The sequence below is a fragment of the Artibeus jamaicensis genome, unplaced genomic scaffold (genome assembly GCF_021234435.1).
Source record: "Artibeus jamaicensis isolate MK-2021 breed Jamaican fruit bat unplaced genomic scaffold, CSHL_Jam_final scaffold_1964, whole genome shotgun sequence".
NCBI classification, from domain to species: Eukaryota; Metazoa; Chordata; class Mammalia; order Chiroptera; family Phyllostomidae; genus Artibeus; species Artibeus jamaicensis.
This window is the reverse complement of record NW_026522030.1, coordinates 10,548,595-10,568,323: the sequence shown is the minus strand read 5'-3', so window position 1 is coordinate 10,568,323 and position 19,729 is coordinate 10,548,595. Positions and strand designations below refer to the sequence as shown.

General features: G+C 50.1%; 1 protein-coding gene across 4 annotated transcripts in view; it reads right to left on the bottom strand.

Moving 5' to 3' along the window:
- Positions 1-2,644: 2,644 nt before the first annotated feature.
- EPB41L4B (erythrocyte membrane protein band 4.1 like 4B) overlaps positions 2,645-19,729 on the bottom strand; it is a 117,496-nt gene continuing 100,411 nt past the window's right edge. For 2 of the 4 annotated variants that reach the window (XM_053656135.1, XM_053656136.1), the window contains exons 22-26: positions 18,278-18,355; positions 11,944-12,060; positions 9,577-9,645; positions 3,797-3,942; positions 2,645-2,850 (exon numbers count right to left, since the gene is read on the bottom strand). In XM_053656135.1, the coding sequence (XP_053512110.1) occupies positions 2,781-2,850; positions 3,797-3,942; positions 9,577-9,645; positions 11,944-12,060; positions 18,278-18,355 (480 nt within the window). In that variant the 3' untranslated portion in view covers positions 2,645-2,780. The remainder of the gene's footprint in view (positions 2,851-3,796; positions 3,943-9,576; positions 9,646-11,943; positions 12,061-18,277; positions 18,356-19,729) is intronic. The other 2 variants (XM_053656138.1, XM_053656137.1) reach the window with 1 other exon arrangement.

Below are 19,729 nucleotides of genomic sequence, written 5' to 3'. Positions count from 1 at the left end.
TGTGTTGTGTAACCTGGCAGTGCTATTATTTCGGTTTTCAGTTTATAACAAAGATGGAGCGGTTGTACCAATTCACTTGTATCCCAATACATCCACCCAACCCAAGGTCATCTGCTCAGCTTACCATGCCAAGCACCCATTATACATTAATGTAGGCAAAATAACCAGGACAACTGCTGAAACAATGGAATCCTCTTGATTTTACTGGTTAGTGTTGAGCTGCCAAAGGTACTGGGTTTTCATACACAGTATTAGCCAACTGCTTTGTGATCAGACTTCCAGTGACATCCACCTTCTGTACATCTGTGGACCTAGGGGGATGTGGGGAGAAGCAGGAGGCCAAGAGCCCCCTAACACAGCAGCCAAAAAGCCCATGCATCCCTCCTCAGAAGCAGAGCCCTCCTGACACCCTGGAACACGGGGGTTCCTGGCTTCTGCAAGAAAACTTCCATTTTGCCTGAAAGGTTTCCATTAGAGAGCAGCAGGTGAAGAGCAAAAGAGTCAGAAAGCAGTTAGGAGAGGAGGAGGGGGGGTGCTGGGTTGGCAGGAGGCAATGAGCCCAGACACAGATAGCTCCCCCAAAATGTACAAGACCACATTTTGCATCATGTGTGCATAAGACTGCAAAGCTGTTTTAAAAGTACAGCCAGGGGTCATGTAGTATGGGGGTTAAAAGGTCCCAAATACCCCAATTACCCCCAGTGGCTTCACCGGAGGAGCAGACAGCAGTAAAAGCCATCAATGAGAACAGCACAATAGTCTGTGAAAGGCAAAGCCAAGCCCCGCACATTTTGTTAGCTTCTGATGACGTTACTGCACCACAGCAAGGTACCAAAGGGGCTGATGTTTACAGTGATGGCCATGACTCATCAAGAAAAGCTTAAATACTCTCCAGTGTACTCTGTTTACTAAGGCAGGGAAGTGTGTAATACATTTTAGAAAGATTTCCCTCAAAAAATATTAATATTTTAAAGATTCAGCACTTCCAGGGCTAATCCTCTGTTATCGGAATATTTGCTTACATACCTCATTCTACAACAATGGTAGTAAACGAGGCATTGTTCTTTTTAAATAATCATTAGTATGAAATTATTGGCACCATTCAGTTTTAAGTACAGGGACAGGAGAGCAAACTATACAATAATACAACATAAAAATACAATTCTAATACAAATATATGAGATCAATTCCACTTAATGAGTGGTCTCAAGAAATGGATGGACATTTTACACATGAGGAAATACAGCTAGTAAATCATCACATGGAAAAGTACTCAGCCTTGCTAGCAATTAATGAAATAAAACAACATTTCAAGAACAACAATACACATCTATTAAAGTAGCAAAAAATAAATAAAAACGGCAAAACCCAATATTGGCAGAACTATTGGTAAATAGAAATGCTTATACATTGCTGGTGGCATCATAAATTGTAGAAGGGAATTCAAGCATTCGGAGGGGGTTGGAGGGGGGCGGGTTGAACTAGGTAACCTTTAAGGTCCTTCCAACCCAGAGATTGGATCTTTCTAGAAAGCAATCTGGCAATATAAAGCAAGAGCTATACAATACTTCATGCTCTTTGACCTGGTAATCCCCTCTTTGGAGACATTCCCAAGGGAAGAATCCAAAGGAAGGATATATATATTTTTTTACAAAGACATTCATAGCAGCACTATTTATAAGAATGAAAAACTGGATATATCTCAAATGTCTAATAATGGGAAGAAGTGAGGTTAGCCATGTTATATGGACACAAAGACATTTAAATGGGTGAGAGCAGGCTCTGTGTCAAAAAGAGAAGCCATGTGTTAGGTGGAAGAGTACAACCAGACAGTATGTACACACCGGTCATACCTGTGTAAAATGGTACGCATGTGTATTGAGAAAGCTTGGGAAACAACCCGGAGGGCTAGTTTGTGGTTTGGGGGTTCCTTTACTCCTGCAAAGTTGTTCAAGTGCATAATAAAAAGTTAAAAACACAGTTCCTGAAACTTATAAAAAGAGAGTCGAGTTTCTTCTGATCAAGGTCCTATCAACAGGATCGGAACGGATCAACTTTAGAAATGATTTTCCTTTATGGAACACCCAAATGAAGCTTGACACTGAATCACCTTAACCTTGTAAGGATTTTTAGAATTTAAGCTGTAATTTCCTGCTTTGGGTTTCAGGATAAATTATATGTATCCCAAGTAATATCATATCTAACGAAGTCACAAGTGAAGTGATGTTTCAGATTAAGCTGAAATACCTTAAGTCCTGGTGAATGCAACTTTCCTTTTTAGCTTGTGTCTGAATAAAAATGAACGTTAAAGACTTTAAAAGATCTGTGTATTTACTAGTGTAAATGAAAAACCAGCAAAAAGAATTATTCTCTCATTAAAAATGACTTTAACAAACAGTCAAAGCTTGGTGTAAGTTTCAACCATACAAAAATCACATGGTTGAGATCGATAGCAAAGGATTCTGCTCCTTAATCACCCCTGTGGTTATTGATGTATACACACAGGTACTTCTGAAAAGGAATCCACATTTTTCCATTTTTTTTCTCCAAGGCTGACCAATCCTGTCTCAACTATATTGAGTAGTAGAAAAACTCTAATACTCAGGAGACATAAAATAACTTTTCCAATAGAAGTCAAGCCAGATGTTGGCTGCAGCTACCACGGAGACCTGGGCGGATAGAGCACACATCAGCAGGTTGTGCCAGAGTGAGCCCACAAAACCCGAAGAAAGAAAATGACAGAAGGCACCATGCCATCCTCCGGGCAACCAGGGGAGAATTCACAGTTCGGTCATCAACAGTCTTTTCATCATTTTCTCTCTCTCCAGTTCCTGCCGGAGCGTCTCTGCACTGAAAAAGAGGAGGTGACAAAATAGTGAGCTAAACCCTCAAAAATCACAAGAGCAATTCGGCTGAAGCTGTCTCCAAGATTCTTTCTCGACTGCAGTTCTTGACTTTCTCTGTGAAGCTCCTCACGCACCCCCTACACTGGCTTGCATTTCAATGACCTGAAGTCACCTGCGTACCTAATGGCTTCCCCCACCAGACTGGGAGCTCCTCCAGGCACCACCCCTCAGGGGCCAGACTGCATAGATGTCATTCACCTCTGAACTCCTAGAGCCCAGCACAGGAGCCGGTGCCTAGGGCCCTCTCAGGAAAGGCCTTTTGAGTGTGATTGGGAAGATGTCTAGAGGTTCAATTTCTTTAAATCACACTTTCAACTGGTCTCAGATGCACTTTATCCTGGAATTCCCTTCTATGTTTTCTTTCTTTTATCCTCACCCGAGGACATGTTTTCATTGACCTTAGGAAGAGAAAGAAACATCAATCGGTTGCCTCCTGTGTGTGCCCAGACTGGGGACGAAACCTGCAGCCTTTTGGTGAATGAGATGCACAGCTAGGTGAGCCACCTGGCCAGGGCCCTCCTACTGTTTTAATAAATAGAGTTAAATTAAAATTGGCTGCTTTAAAAGATTACTTCTGACTCCTTGGCCTCAGGCCCAGTTGCCTCTCTGTGGAATCTGTCTCCACTGGTCACACACACACACACACACACACACACACACACACACTCATTCAATGTCTGTCTCCTTTCTCCCGATACTAAACTGTAAACTTCATAAAGGTAGGACTTTCGTCTGTTTTGTTCACTGTCCATCTCGAGCACCTAGGGTACTGTCTGGACTTTGAAAACATTTCAGTAAATACGGAATGAAGGAATGAAAGAATGAATGAGAGTGTTGTAGACATCACGCACACAGTGAACCTCAGCCTGCACCTGGTGTCCCCGCCTCACCTGGCTGCCAGGGAAACGGGCTTCCGAGCGGTGTAGATGGTCTGCACTGTGGAGATGGTCTCGGTCAAAGGCCTCAGGGTCACTGTGGGAATCAGCGGGGAAGACTGGCCGGGGCAGCACGGTAATTTACCGTCTCTGAAGTCTGCCTGGAGGGGAAAGGGGAAAGAGGAAATCCATCTCAATTTCGGTTCCATTTCCACACTGCCAGCTGCTCCCTGAGCCTTACCATACAATTCTGTTGTTCTTTTGATAATAGTTAAACTCAATGACCATTTATTACGATGACTTATGTTGGGCTAGACACTACGCAAAGTACGTTATATACATCACCTTCTGAAATCACATTTCAGCACGTCTGAGACACCATCGTTGTAAAATGCACTATATTTGCGTTGCCCCAGAGAAGGAAAAATGTGTCCATTCGAGCTTTGTCACGCCCACCGTTGTAATGACCTTCTGATTTCGGAGAGGTGAAAAGGTGAAGAGAATGTGCCTCTTAGGACTGATTTTATGGAAGAGGGAAGTGGGCTAGGAGAGGCTAAGTATCTTTCCAAGGTCACACAGGGTGTGTTAAGAACCAGTATTTAGAAGCAAGGTTAGCGGATTCCATAACTGGCATTTTTCACCATGACAGCAATGGTCCCCCAAAAGTAGGGCCCCCAGACTAGCAGCATTGATTTCACCTTGAAACGTGGTCAAAATGCAGATTCTCAGGCCCCACCAAGGACCTCTGGAAACAGAATGTGTGGGAAGTCCAGCAATCTGTGTTTTTACAAGACCTCTAGATGATTTTGAAACAAGGTCAAGTTTTAGGTACACTGCCTCATTTGGAAAGAATAACTGATTATTGTCGTTCACATTACAAAGCATGATATGCTTATTACTTTTATATAGAAAATATAAGAAGATATATAAAAGCAAATTTTAAAAATCCATAATCCCTTACTATTTTTGGCAGTATATGGGGGAACCCCCCAAAACCCAGAATTGTCTTCTGGAGGGCAGGCCCCTTGTACCACTTCCCCTAGTAGGTGAGTGTTCTAGGAACCCCTCTACCAGTGCACCAGCTGGCATTTTTGTGAGAGGCTGTATTCGGCTTCAGAGAAATTTCTTGAAGATTCAACACGCTTGCCCATTTTATGATGGGTGGTTTACAAGCGCATCTGCCCACACCATGCTGAGCGTTCAACAGTTTTTGACCAAAAATGGCATGACCCTTATGCCCCACCCTCCCTATTCACCCAATCTTTCCCCAAGTGACTTTTTTTTTGTTTCCCCAGATGAAAAAAGTCCTCAAAGAAAAACATTTACCAATGTGGAAGAGGTGAAACAAAAAGTAGCAGAAGCACTAAAAGGCCTCAAAATCCCGATGCTCAAATAAATATTTTGAGCAGTGGAAAAAATGTCTTAATAAATGTACTGCATCAAATAGAGAGTACTTTGAAGGTGACTGACGTTTAAACATGTAAAAATAAATACACAATTTTTTATAAATAAATTCCAGGGTTTTTTGGGGGCCCCTCCCATGTATTTCCTCATAGTATTTTTCTATGCATGCTTTTTGTTTGTTTTATATCCTTTGGATAATGCCAGCTTTATATTTTATAACTAGATTTTTCGCACTAGTTCCTGGCCTTAAACTTGGAGGAATTGACCACGTAGCTTTCTGAAGAAGAGGCTCTGATTACCAAATGTGCACTATCACTGCGGTTACTCGACAGACGACAAGCTATTCCTTCTAGAAAAACATGAACCCCCCTAAAAATACCAAGAATAGTTATAGTTCTGTAACGGTATATCTCACTTGAGCGATAGGGAGAAAGGCTTATCTTTGAGGGTGGCACGAAAGGCTATCGCTGAAAAACGCAAGTGCCTATTTGTTTTGCGCCTGCCTCCAGATGGAGAACTGACCGACCCGGCCTGGGAGGGAGGAGCACTGCCAAAGAACTGATCATGAGAACAGGAGCTTCATACATCTTCCAGCACACAGTGCTTGCCGCAAAGAGCTTGCACACATGTCCAATGAATGAATGAACTTTCACTGAAAATTCACTGTGCTAGCAGTCATTTACTCAATCCAGCAGGTAATTCTGGCTCATCGCTCCCCAGGCACTGGGTAGGACTGCACTTCCCCGCCCTCTGTGAAGTTAGGTATGGCCACATGCCTAGCTCTGGCCAAGGAAGTGTGGGTTGCAGTGCCCTATTTCATTTCCTTTGAAAGATTTAAGAGCCGATATGTGATTTATTACCTCCCCCCTGCTACCCTTCTGCCACTGTGACTAGCAATGCTCCAGATGGCAGCTGCTCCCTTAGCCTGGGTCCCGGAAAGAGGACAACGCAGAGCAGAGCCTGGAGCCCGCCCATGACAGACGGGCATGCAGCATGAGCCGGAAATGTAACTTGTTTTAAAGCCTGACTTCACTCCTCATCTCTCCTAATACAGGAGTTGGGGCGGGGGGGCGGTAAGAAGGTTGTTTTGTTGTTGCTTCAGTGGAGCGTGTGGAGGTTGGGCTTTTAATGTCACTTTTGATACTTTCTGGAAAAAAGAGGGAAATATAGCACAAAGGCAACAGTGGGTAACAGTGCCAGGGCCTTAGCATGAATCAAGGTAGTGACACCAAACTGTATTAGCAGTCACTATATTCGTCAACGTCACGTACTCCTGGAAGAAAAGCCAGCTTCACTTAAGAACGACCTTGGGGAGAAGTGAAGATTACCAATATTATTGAATCTCAATGCTGAGTACTCGTTTTTTAAATATTTGTTAAATGAAGACATGAAGAAAGGAATGAATGAATGAATGAATGAATGAACTGTCATTGAACAAAGCAGATAAAAGAGGGGCAGACCCGGGTTAGGAAAAACATGGGATGTTAACTTGACCAGAGCCAGCCTGGGGCCCTTATCCTAGACAGATCAAGGCACTAGGCTGCGTACAAAGCAGAAACCCAGTTAATAGGCCTGAATATAAGGTAGGAACTAGTTTTAGGATCAAGCAAGGAGCCCAGTTGTTGAAACCAGGCTCAAGGTCAATGCTAGATCAGTTGCCAGACAAACTTTGTGCCGAGTTCCCTGATATTGCTGGACTCCCTGACAACTAGGGCTAGGATATGTCTGGAGGTCTGTGGAGAGGCCAGTCCTGCAGCAAGCTCAAGGCTCTTAACCTCGGTGGGGAGAAAATCATGGAGGCTGAAGCCCATGAGTTTGCCCTCGTTACCACTGGGCTGTCAATAACTCCCTATTTATGGTCTCCAATCTAGTCTCTTTCCCCAGTTACAGACCTGGATATCCGATTGCTCACTCATTGTTTCCACCTGGGTGTTTCCCAGGCATTTTTTAAGTATGTTTTTATTTTTTGACTTAATTTTTATTATATTTTTTCCATTCCAAGGCATTTCTAACACATCATGGCCAGAGGCCAATTCATTACCCTTCCCAATCCAGTCTTCTTCCAGATTTCCTTATCCCAGTGAGCGAACCCACTGTCCATCCACGTTCTGCAGCTCAGACATCTGGAAGCCATTCTTGACCTTCCCACTTCTTTACTGAATCCAGGTCTTACCAGTCTCCTAAATATCTCCCCATCTCTGCCCTTCTCTCCATCGCTACCACCAAAACTGCTCTGGGTCAAGTTCTCTGCCCTCTTGCCCGCTGTCCTCCATTTCTAGACTATTGCCCTGAATCCACTCTGCCCATCACAGGGAACGTTTCCAAATGCACCTGCACTGTCACTGCCCGGCTTAAGTCCTTCAAAGCCTTCCCATTGCTCTTAGGATAAACATTGGAATTCCTACTGCGGCCTACCCGGCCAAGCGTGGTTTTGGCCCTTCAATGTTTGTTCTTTCCTTCCCTTCCTCTTCTCATGCCCCACTCCCTTGCGCTCTGCATGTTAGTCTCTCTGGCTTTCATTTCAGTCCCTTGAACGTGGGAGGATCCCTCCTGCGCGGCGTCCATGCTGTTCCCTCTGCCTGCTGCAGCTGTCTTCAAGCCGCACTTGCCCAGTTCTTGAAAGTCCCAGGGTGGTTTCTAACGTTGGTTTTCTGCTCCACCTTGGCCCCCAGCTTTTCAGGAAGGGCTTCCCGGGTGTTCCACAGCACTGCCAAGGCTGGGCAGGAGGCCAGAGTGCCCATTATGGCCAGCGGAGGGAAGCGGAGCCGGAGTTTCCAGCTGGGGAACTGTGCCCAGCGGAACTGCAGGGGTGGGATGCATTTAACAGCCTGGTCAAGCCCATGTCTCTGCCCTCTGGTTCTTAAGAGGCAGAGGCTGCAAGCAGCTTATAACCCTAGAAATGGACATTGTGGAAGCCCGTTTTTTTGACTCCTCATGGACTGCTGAACACCTTCCCTTCCGTTTGTGCTGAATCAGCCACTGCTCACACCCTCCCTCTCCCTGTGACTCAGACCACCTCAGGTAGTGATGACGATGCGGCTCATGAGGCCGCGCTTTGAGCTGCTCCCGGGACACCCATAGCTCACTGCACAGATCCTCCGGATTGGCCAGAAACCCTTTGGGAGGAGTCTCTCAGGAGGCATTTGGTTCTAGGAATCATCACCACTGATCCCTGGGGGAAGGGGAGGGGAGGGGAGGGGAAAGACGAGGGGCCCTGGATTCCCCACTTGTGCTCCAGACGGATGCCCACACCATAGCGACCTGTAAAATTTTCATTTAAGGAAGAGAATCGAGCAGCTGAAAAGGAGCCTGAAAACCACCAAACACTCACTCTGCAGATGAGAAAACTACCCTTACATGTTAAAAAACATTCCACCTGTTTTCAGCGAGTGTAAATAAGCTGTCCAGTGACGCGGAGAGAGGTGGTGACACGACACCGGTTGTCACAGCTACCAGCCCTTGTTAATTACACCACCTGCCTCTCCAGCCTTGAAAAATAACCACACCTGACGTTTGTGGGATGGTTTGTAGCCACTAAAGAACATTCTTTAAGTTTTTGATCTCTTTTGATTCTTGCCTCAACTGGATGCAAGGAGGATATTCTTATCACTGTGTCCACTTTAAGTAAGGGGAGAGTGGTATTCAAAGCGATAAAAGACTTACCTAAAATCACACCATTATCAAGATGCAGATCCAACCCAGAAGAATAAAGAACCGATAAACAAATATTGCATCCGTGTGTGTTCAGAGCAGCACCATTTATAATAGCCAAGAGGTGGAGACAACCCAAATACCCATCAATAAATGAATGGATCAACAAATTGCACTGTGTGTATACAATGGAATACTATTCTGCCATGAACAGAAATGAAGTACTGATATATGCCACAATGTGCACAAACCTCAAACACATCACACTAAGTGAAAGAAGCCAGACACGAAAGCTCACATATTACATAACTCCATTTATATGAAATCTCCAAACTAGGTAAATCCACAGGGACAGAATGCACATTGATGGCTGCCACCAGCCAGGGGAAGGTGGGACATGGGAAGTGACTGCTTCTTCGATTCGAGGTTTGCTTTGGGGGTAAAAAGAATGTTTCTGAGCTAGACGATGGCAGTAGTTGCATGACTCTAAACGTACTAAATGTCACTGAGTTGTCACTTTAAAACAGTTCATTGTATCTAATGAAGCTCGTCTCAATAAAATAACTAAAAGATGGAGCACACCCCCCACCCACCCACACGCCATACCCCAGCGCCTTCTGAACTCACAGAGCTCACAGAGATCTAAGAAGCTGTGAGCAGGGCTGCCTGGCGCCCCACAGGAAAGCACGCCCCACGGGACAATGCCTTTGAACACAGGTTGGTTTTCTGGAGCTACTTACCGTAAACTGGGGCCCCGTAATGAAAGGATCGGGAAACGGGGTCACTGTATCAACCGGGAATGTTTTTATCTTCAAAAAAGAGAAAAGACAAGAGTGTTACTTTCAGATTAGGAAATAAAGTTTTGCCATCTTTGGCAGTGCTCTTTCAAAGTCAAACTGAAAGATTTGAGGGGACGCATGCAGAGTCTTCACTGCTTGTGCAGAGAAACACACTGAGGTCCCTCAGGAGTGTGACCAGTGGTTACATCTGTGGTCATCGTACTGCAGGCTGGGGCGCAGTAGGGACGAGAGGCTGGAGTCTCGTGTTTGGGGACACCCCACGCTTACCTCGCCCTGGAACCCCTTCCCTGGGGTCTGCCTGGCCTCCCAGGCACACTGGGCCCTGTATTCGGCCTGCTCCACTGATCAGGGTGTACGATGAGGCAGGCCAGAGATGCCTGGGGTGGCTGCTGATGGCTTCTCTGCGGCTGAAGGGAAAGGGCTAGTGACTGCTAAAGGGTCACATCCTGGGACACAGTCTGTCACAGTAGACAGAGGAGTGACTTACCTAAGGTTACACCATCAGTCCTGACCTGGACTAACTGGGCCGGAAAACATTCCCTGTCTGTCCCCTTTAGTTGTGGAGCTCCCTGTCAACTCTGGGCAAGGGAAGGAGCCCACATAAGCACATGAGATTCTCGCCACCATGGCCTCTGGGAACGGAAGGCACGGTGATCAGAAGTGCCCAGTTCCCGGGTGGCGGCAGCACAGGCCTGGTCTGAAAGAGGGTGGGTGCCCCAGCGTGAGCAGGTCGTGGTGGGTAGCCCAGAGAACCCTTGCTTCCATTTCTCTGTCTGGTCATTTCGTCTTTGGCCCCTGGAGCCCTGGGAAATGGGGGGAGAGGCTTGATTTCTCTCATCTGGCCTAAAAGAACTGCCAGCCGACCCAGGGACCTGATGACTCTGGCACTTACCTGTGTCTGCAGCCCCAGGGCACAGAAACTGCCTGCAAGCCTGCTCGTGAATGCACACTCTGCCACCCACCACCAGAGGGCAGCAGCCCTTGTGTCCCTCAGGGTCTGGTCTGTGGACCCTGGGGCAACTGCCTGATTCCCTTGAGTCACTCTAATGGGCAGTAAGGTAGGAATGTACAAAAACACAACAGTCCAGACCAAAATTCTCTGAGGTTTCTGAATGGGTGGCATAGGTCTCAGTCCAACTGGCCTGGGGATAACAATGTCTTTGCAATCTGTATTGAGAGGTTCAGTCCAAGACTGCTCTCCTCTCCCAAACTCTCTTCTGCCTTTTTCGACAGCCCCTAATTCCAAGAATGGACCCCACACTGCCTTAAGACTCGGGTGCCAGCTCAGACTACTGGTAGAGACCACCTGCAGTGCAGCGGGGTTAGGACTGGGGGCAGAGCCATGTGGTGCGTTCTTGCAGGTTTGCCTGTTGGCTCCACGTGGTGTTCTGGGACCAAGAGCCCAATGAAAAGTAACATACAGATAAGACTCTCAGACCTTCATGAAGGAGAAGGGGAAAGAGGTTCATTTTTGCTATTAAAGAAGTGTGAAAATTGGCAACTCCAAAGAATTATGTTGTACCTGCTCTAAATAAGAAGAAATGTATTCCAACAGTTCTACCCTGTGTTGTGCAAATGTGGCCAAGCATGTTCACCCTTCCGATGGCGCCGTCACTTGGTATAGCCACTTTGGCAAGGGAGCAAGGTCAAAGTCACACTATCGAACCTGGCAGGGTCTAGCCTGAGGGAAAAAAATGCCTGATGCAAAAGCCTACATGCGTTCCCTGGCAAGTGCAACTGGAGACCAAGTACGCAGCATGCAGTAATAATAGGTAAATGGTGGGCCACTCACTTAACGGAACATAAATGGTCCTAGAGAACATAGTAACCAGACGGAGAGTACACAACGTCAAGTGAAAAACAGGAGGTGCTATGGATACTATGGCCTAATCCTGTAAAATTGTGAATAAATATGAATGACTGTTAGCAGGAAACATGCAAAAAGGAAAAAATGTGCTTGGTTGGGGTTATGAGTGATTCCTTTCAAGTCATCATGTAAGACTCATCTTGATAAATTTTTATTTGTAATAGCAGTGCAACCAAGACTTTTCTTCTCTGGGAAACCATCTCGGCTCATTGAAGCTCTAGGGAAACAAACTCTTCCTGGTTCTGGAGACCTAGAGATGAGGGGCAGGACCGCGGCCCCACGTCTCGGTTCGACCAGAGCCAGCTGGTCTCCAAACTCTGCGTCCATCCTGCAGAGAGAGCACCTGTCAGCTGGCCTCTCCGGGCGGGCTGCGGCTGCTGCACACCCTTGGGGCCTTCTCGCCTCTCCTGGCCAGGCCCCTCTCCCTGCCAGGTACCTACCAGCCTCGTTTTGATTGGAGGGTGCATGCAAACTCCAGTGGTCTCTTCCTTCATGGGGAGAGAGAGTGGAGGAGAGCAGCGAGAGTGGGCACAGTGGGGGGCGCTGGCGGGCTCTGCCTGCTCACGAGGAGTGGAGAGAAGGGGAGGAGGTGAGAGAGGGGAGGAGAAAGAGGAGATAAGGGAGGGGAAGGAGAGAAAGATAGTACAGTGCAAGACGGATCTGCCAACCGCTGCTGGCCAGCCAGCCTCACCCGCAGCCTGCTTCCAGCCCCTGGCCGACCGGAGCCTAGTCCCTCCCGCCTCCCTCCGCTCTCCGCCTGCTCTCCTCCTCTCTGGCTCTCATCTGTCTTCTCTACACTGTGGAGCAGAACACCACATCGGAACCCCATTCCCGGGGCGGGCTGGTAGGGGCCATCTCCTGTGCCACCTGCGCAGGACTGGCAGTGGCTTCCTGCCGTGCTGTGGAGGAATCTGACACGCTGCCCAGGCCAAGCCAGAAAGCAAGCTGTGAGGAGTCAGTGATACCACAAGGGGGCACTGCGAGGAGGGGCCACCACTTGGGAGTGTCTGCCTCCCACGCCTGGTGGCCTCCTGCATTCTGCTAAATAGGGATCCATATTATGGTGAATCGGTGAGGAGACGTCCAGCAGAGCGCCCCAGGAAAGAGATATATCAGCGAGGAGGAACAAAGAGTTTAGGATTTAATCTGTCGTGTCTTTTATCTGTGTTCAGAAAACATACTTGCCCTGAGCCCCCTCCCACACCCAGGGGCCCATGCCTGGGCACCTCTTATGGTCACTGGGGTACCCTGCTGCTGAGCTGGAAGATCCCAAGCATTGTGAGAACATGCCACGTCACTTGGGATGCCAGGTTCCCCGGCGCAGCCCTGAATTGTGCCATGCACTGGGCAGAGGTCCCACACACAGCTTGTCATGGTGAAAATGACGATGGTGGAGAGAGAAAGCTCTGAGGTTAGGAGAGGGGACCACTGCCGGGGGTAGTTTGGGTTTCACCGAGAGACCATTCGCTCCACAGAATAAATACGTGCATCTTTTAGCTCAAGAGAGTTTCCTTAAGTAGTTGGTACGATCCTGCCGTAATGAATAAAGCAAGGCTGTGGTTCAGCTGCATTGAAAACTGATCAAGAAAACCGAAGGCCCCTTTCTGGTCTCCAGAGTGATCTAACTCCGCCCCCTTTGCAGCCGTGCCGTCCGGGCAGTTTCCAGGGGCCTCCACAGCCACCGTGTCACCACAGCCTTCTCCACAGCCTGGTTTCCCTCTTCAAATCGGGGATGTGCAGAAACGGCATTTGCAAAGTCTAAATCCATGGGTCTAGGCCCCTCTTGTGATTGGTTCTAAACCTATTCTTCAGGAACAAGTGAGTCCATATCAGTCCCCTATGCTTAGGTTTTACCTGCCTGCTTACAATCCCCCCTCTGCTCTCTCTGGTTCTCGGGTGAAATCCTACATTGCCCAGGCAGCACCCACGGCCCGCACAGGGCTGCCTCCTGCCTGCCCTCGGCCTCGGCTCCCACCACTGCCCCTCGCTCACAGCCCCAGCCAGGACCACCACAGCAGGGACCCCAGGTCACGGGGCCTTTGCCTCTGCAGAGCACAGCAGGCACCCAGTGTGTGCTTTTTGAAGAAATAAAAGCAGGCATAAATGACCAAGACACTCGGGCAGGCTCCCGATAAGCCAAAACGTGTACAGCCCACCAATGTCTGAATTGAAGATTATAGTGAATGACTTAGGATTTTGCCCAGCACTGGACTTTTTATGGTCAAGAAATGCTGCTCCCAAAGCATCTCTGACCTTCCTAAATCCGCATCTGAGTGTATTTAAACAAAAGGACATTCCTGAGACTTCCACGCTCTTGACTCTCGGTAAATGAGCAGGAAATGAGATAACACATGTAAGAGGATACTGTTTTGAAAGGCCACTTTAATTTTTTGCCTGGTGCTTCCTTTGCTCCTTGGGCCTTTCCCACATTCAGGCAGCTAAGTCCTAGTCGGCTTGGAAGTTCCCAAATCTGCCGTTTGGGAAGGAGTTTGGCCTGGATGACTGATGATGACACTGTGTGAGGCTTCACCATCCAGACTGGAAAAGCGATTGCCAGTTTGAGGACAGAGCAGAAAAGTCAGAGTGGAAGGGAGGGGGGCAGACATTAGGGAGCGTTGAGAAAAGGGGCCCTAGGTCCCCGTCCAGGGGCTGAGGCTGGGGAAGCCGGAGAGGACCTGTGCCCCTTTGCTCAGGGAGCGCTAGGGAACCGGCAGGCCCCAGAGCAGGAGGGCTGTGAGGTGTGTCCAGCAGACAGGGGTTCCATCCCAGCAGCCCGGTGATTTCCACTCCACTGTCTGCGTGAGGGAAGCAGGGTGCCCCCATGTGTGGGCACGCAGATGGCATCACAAACCACACACCATCCTTCCCTCTCCCTGGGCCCTGGAGAGCTCAGAGGCCCCCTGATTTGACTGGAGATGAAGTTTTAGCCCTCCTGATTGAATGAAGTTCAAAATAAAACCTGTTATTGAGACCAGCAGAAACCCAACCCTTCTGACAGCCAACGCAGGGCCCATTCTGTGCCCTTCACAGGCTGCCTCTGGTTAGACCCGTCTCCTCCCTGACACGTGAACTTGACCGACCATCCCTGACCCAGGAGAGATCCGGATTCTGACCGGGTCTGCTTTGCAGTTGGGTGAGTGGTTTAGGAAGCACAGGGATCAAGGAGGGACAAGCCTCAAAGGGAAAGAAAGCATCAGGAACACAGGGACACAGGTGTCTAAGGTCCGTGTTACCTGGGGAGGGAAGCGGGCATGGCTGCCCCGGGGCAGTGGGCAGGAACCTGCATTCTGAGGGGTCGGCATCATTACACGTCAGTGTTCCTTCCTCCCAACTGCCCTCCTCTATTAACACCAACACCCTCCATGCACTGCTCGCGCTCACACCCCTGCCGCGGATGCCAGACGGAGAGTGGGTGCTGTCTTCACTCACGCGCCTTCTCCCCCCACCCCGACGCCCCACCTCCTCCATCCCAGGCAGAAGCGGATCCAGTGGGGAAGTCTGCGATGCCGATTCTGGGCCTGGGAGACAACAAGCTGCAGACGTGGAGGGACTCAGATTGCTAAATTGAGCTACCTAATAGAAGAGCTGGTGAGGGAAGAAAAGATTTGGGAGGAGGGGGAAAATGCTGCGAGAGTGGAGCCAGAAAGTAAGTTTCTGTGAAGCGCTTGCCCATGAAAGTTCCTGGAGGTGTACAGAGGGTGAGAGAATTAAGAAGGCGGCAAAAGGAGATTTGAGAAGTGTTACCAGGTGTGAATTTAATGCCTTGAGTGTCTGGGTTTTTTTTTTTTTAGATACCAGTCAAGATCGAAACCCTTTTTATTATTCTTGGCTGTCTGGACTGTGCTTCCCTGGAAACCGCCCCACACAGAGGTGGGAGAGGCTCAGCGTTACCCGGCCCTGAGAGTCTCAGTGGAAGGCCTTCCAACGAAGCTGAGATCAGCTGTCCCTCGCCTCTCTAGCTCCCTGTCCGTCCAGCTCTGATCTCTCTTCTTTCCTCTGTTCTCCAGGGAACCAGGCCAGTGATGTGGCTTTAGGAGTCTCATTTGGTCACAGACACCAAGTCCAGCCTCTCCTCTGCTGTCCTGGGACACAGACCCTCCATCACCCTGACCACGAGGGCAGAGAGGCTGCCACTGGCGTTCCTTTGACACTGGGAGGGGCAGACGGAAGAGATGGAGGAGATGGAGGGAGGAGGACCAGACAAAGGGAGAAGCAGGCCGCCAGGGCCTCTCTTTCTCTCCAGGACCCCTGGGGACCCCTGGAAGACAGGACTCTGGAGTGAAGTAGGGGCAAAGCCAGGGATGCTGAGGAAGCCCAAATGGAGTGAGCTGTCTCCAAAATCCCAGCCCTCCAGCCTGCCTTCTGTGTGAACGTGCACTCAGGCCTCAAATGCACACGAGCAAGATGAAGGGGGCTTCGCCCGGAGAACACGTATTCACTGCCAACTTCAGCTGTGAAGTGGGCAGCGGGTCTTGGTGTAGTACAAGGACCCCAGCTGTGCCATGCCTGGGCAGCACGGCACCCGGGACCCGGTGTCAGAGCCAAGTAGGGGGCACCAGAGATGCAAGTGGGGTGTCCCGGGGAGAAGGAACGAGCTCTCTGTTGCTGGAGCGGTACAAACAGAGTCTGGACAGGCACTCGTTAGGCATTTGCATCTCATCATGGGACCTCTGGTCCCTGCCAGATGCCGCTTCCTTCCCAGTCTCAGTCTGTTCCACTCGAAGAGAAGACGGGCAATTCGATCTCCGAGCCGCATCTGTAACATGATGGTCTTTAAGAGAATCCCATGGCTCCCATCAAAGCCGTGATACACTTTTTTGTAAATTAATCTTAATTCTCAAATCTATCAGGCCTTTTAAATAAATTTGCAGCATTTTGCTCATGCTGTGCCTTCTGCACAGAATGCTTTGGTCTACTTTCTCCACGTGGCAAACTCCTACTCCTCCTAGTCATACTTTAAAACCCTGGTACCATGAGGCCCAGGAACTTAGCTTTCTCCCCTTTTGCCTTCATAGGCTTTCAGGTTGTACCCTGAGGGTTCTCGGGTCCTTTGGGGGATGCTGCCCCCTAGCTAGGCTGGCTGTCCTCGGCTTGCTACCGAGGCTTCCGTCTCCAACAGCTCGGCCCCTCTAAGACACAACTGGTGCCTCACTGGGATGCTGATGTGGCCCCAGGCCAGGGTCACCTAACTTACTGTCCTTTCCTCCAGGAAAGGAAACTCCAGAAAACTTTGTCAAAGTTTCCCAGTCAGGGGAGTGCTGTACACACAGCCCTTCTTCCAAGTTCTTCTCCAAAGTGGCAGTTCCCCAAAGAAGAGGCTGGATCTAGCCCAACCTGATGGACAGAGCACGGGAGGAGGAGTCAGGACACAGGGGCTCCAGCTGGGTCCCCGTGTGACTTCCCCGCTCTGGGGCCGAGCCTCCCGCCCTGGGAGAAGGGGCCCCGAGGCCATGAAGAAGGGCCCTTCGTTTCTGAGTCACCCTGCCTGGACAATCTGTTAATGAAAAGACCATGAATTAACTTGGTTCCATTGACTTGTACTGGGGGAGAACTCAGTTCCCAGAACCACTGGTTCTCTGCTGTCCGTCCAAAGGAGCTGACGTGAAGCTCTGAGATGCTACCGATCTCCAGGTAAGAAGTAAAACTGTAGAAATCACAGATGATTTCCCTGTGCCGGCTGAGGCTGGACTGGTGGTCGTTCCTAAAGCCTGGACAGCATTTGGCCTCATTTGAAGGCCTTCAGAAACCCTCCCCCGGCCAGCCAGACCTGAACGACTCCCACCTCCGGCCCCTCCCTGTGCGCCTTCCACATGGCTCGCCTGTCCGCCTTGGCCCTTTATCAACCTGACTCCCCGCCCACCTCTAGCTGCCCTTTCCACTCCCAGGGCCTCCGTGTGGCCGGGCGCACAGCAAGCTCTTGGGAGACAGTTTTTAATTTGACTCACATTTTGACTCGTGCCCCCCGTTTGTGGACCATGACTTATGCTCGAGTACAGTTGGATATTAGGTTGAGCTGAAGATACATCTGAGTTTGCCTGTGTCCTCTAATAATAATAATAATAATGGGATCTCTTATACATATTTATGGTGTTTTGCATTCTTGAAGATCTCTCTGTCTCTCTCTCTCTCACACACACACTCTTAGGCAGACAGGGTAAACGACATCCTTATTGGACAGAGGAGGCAGCGACCATCCAATGACAAGGCTCTTAAGGAGCGAGCAGAGATTGGAGCCGGGCCTGGCCTGCATGACTCCTGGCTCAGTGCTCTCTCTCCTGAGAGGGTTTCTCAGCGGCACGAGCCCCACGAAGGCCGCCCTCCCTAAGGGCACGAGACCTGTATGTAGACAATGGAGGGTGGCAGGAGGCACGAGGGGCCTGGAGAGCCAGCGTGAGGGCTGAGCAAGTGCTTCAGAGCAGCGCGTGTTATTGGAAGCCACAAGTGATGCTCCATGGGTCAACGTGCGGGGGGCGCAGCCCAGGAAGCCGAGAAGCCAAGACCCAAGCACCCAGGGGTAAGCAGCAGTGGACAGGTGGGGTCAGGACCCTGGGGGCCCCCTTCAAAGGAAAGGGGCACTGCCCTTCCTCGAGGACCCTGGGAGGGACCCCTGGTGCCTGAATCCTCAAAGAAAGCTGATCCCCAAGCCTGCGGCCGTGAGCAGAACAAGAGGAAGGGCCTTCCCAACGGCGATGCCCACCTCTGTCCATCTGTCCCACTGCCAAGGCATTTCTACGGACTGTGGCTTTTCTGGGTTTAGCAAAATAGGAAGTTTACCAGAGGAGTGGCTTCTGTGAAGTCCATCAGGAGATCACCTGGCTCCAAGGTAAAGGCACCTCCGTGGTCAGAGGGACTCTAGGAGGGCAGACAAAAATATCCCGGTTAGTGACAGTTTGGGGGTGACAGTGGACTGTCACCAGAAAACACAGAGGTTCCCGAGCCCACTTGTCCAGTTTCTAATACTGAACTCATGACGAGGCCAGCCCCCACGCCGTTCTCTCACTCGGCAGTGCACAGAAGGTTAAGACCAAGCTCCACGGGTTTTTTCCCTGGAGCCTTAATGAGCAGATGCAGGGTGTGGGGGGGGACAACTGCCTTTTATGGGAAGCCGCAAACAATGTTGCTGAGACACTTCGAGTGCTCTCTGAACGGCCTGCTGAGGGGGAAATGCTGCAGAGAGTCCTCTGCGTGTTTGGAGAGAGCAAACCTCCATCCTGGATGGAGAGGGTCAAGGCCTCCGGGAGCTAACTCCCCTACACAGTAATGGGGACGAACTTGACAGTGGAGGAGGGGTGCCTCTGAAAGTCGTGTTCGTTTTTGGAGAAAACACTTTTATTCTCTTGTCCTAGGGCAGGCGGGGGGGCAGTCTCGGCACCACTGGTCCTTGAAGCCTTTTGTGGGGGGTGGTGAAGGAATCCCACCCACTTGGCACAGGCAGGAACTTCAGGACCCAGACGGCCAGGAGGGGGAGCCCTGTGGCTTCTGGTAGGATGCTGTCGCCACCCTCCCTGAACTCATTTCTGTCTTGTGCATGTTTTCACTTGGTCTCCACTGGGGGGCGGGGGTGGGGTGCGTGACAGGAGCCTGTGTCCACACGTGGGGCACAGCAGAACGAGGGGATCCACACAGCAGAGGGGAGCCCAACTCGAGGTACCAGGAGGTGACCCACAGAAAAGCAGGGCTTCGGTCTGGGTCAGTCCTGGCTGAGGGGGCTGGCCAGGTTGCTGTGAGGAGTGTGAAAGCATTCCTGAGACCCTGGGAGGGAATCCTGGGAAAGACGGGTGTTGGTCATGCAGGTGTGAGCCTGGACTGTGGCACCAGGACATTGCCAGGAGTCATCATCCTGAAGCCACAGAAGCCTCCCACATCCAGCTCCCCTGGTTTGCATAAGCGCTTTAACCCCCTCTGGACCCGAAGCTGGTCCATGAGCTGAGCAGGGTGGTAGATACTATTCCCACTCTCAGGAGGAGGAAACTGAGGCTGGGAGAAACAGGGGCCGCACACTGACAGCTCATTTCAAGCCACCATAAGGCATCAGAAAGGAGCAGCTGGGCACTGAGTCTGGGCCTCAGGTCCTGCCTTCAGCAACCCCGCATCCCCCGACCCCGTGCAGATCCCATGCCTCAGTGGGGTCCATGGACCAAGCCACCTCCATCTCAACATCTACCCGGAGAGTGATCGAGTCAACTGCGTTTGGACCAGATGCTGAAGAGTGAGCACAGCTAAGCA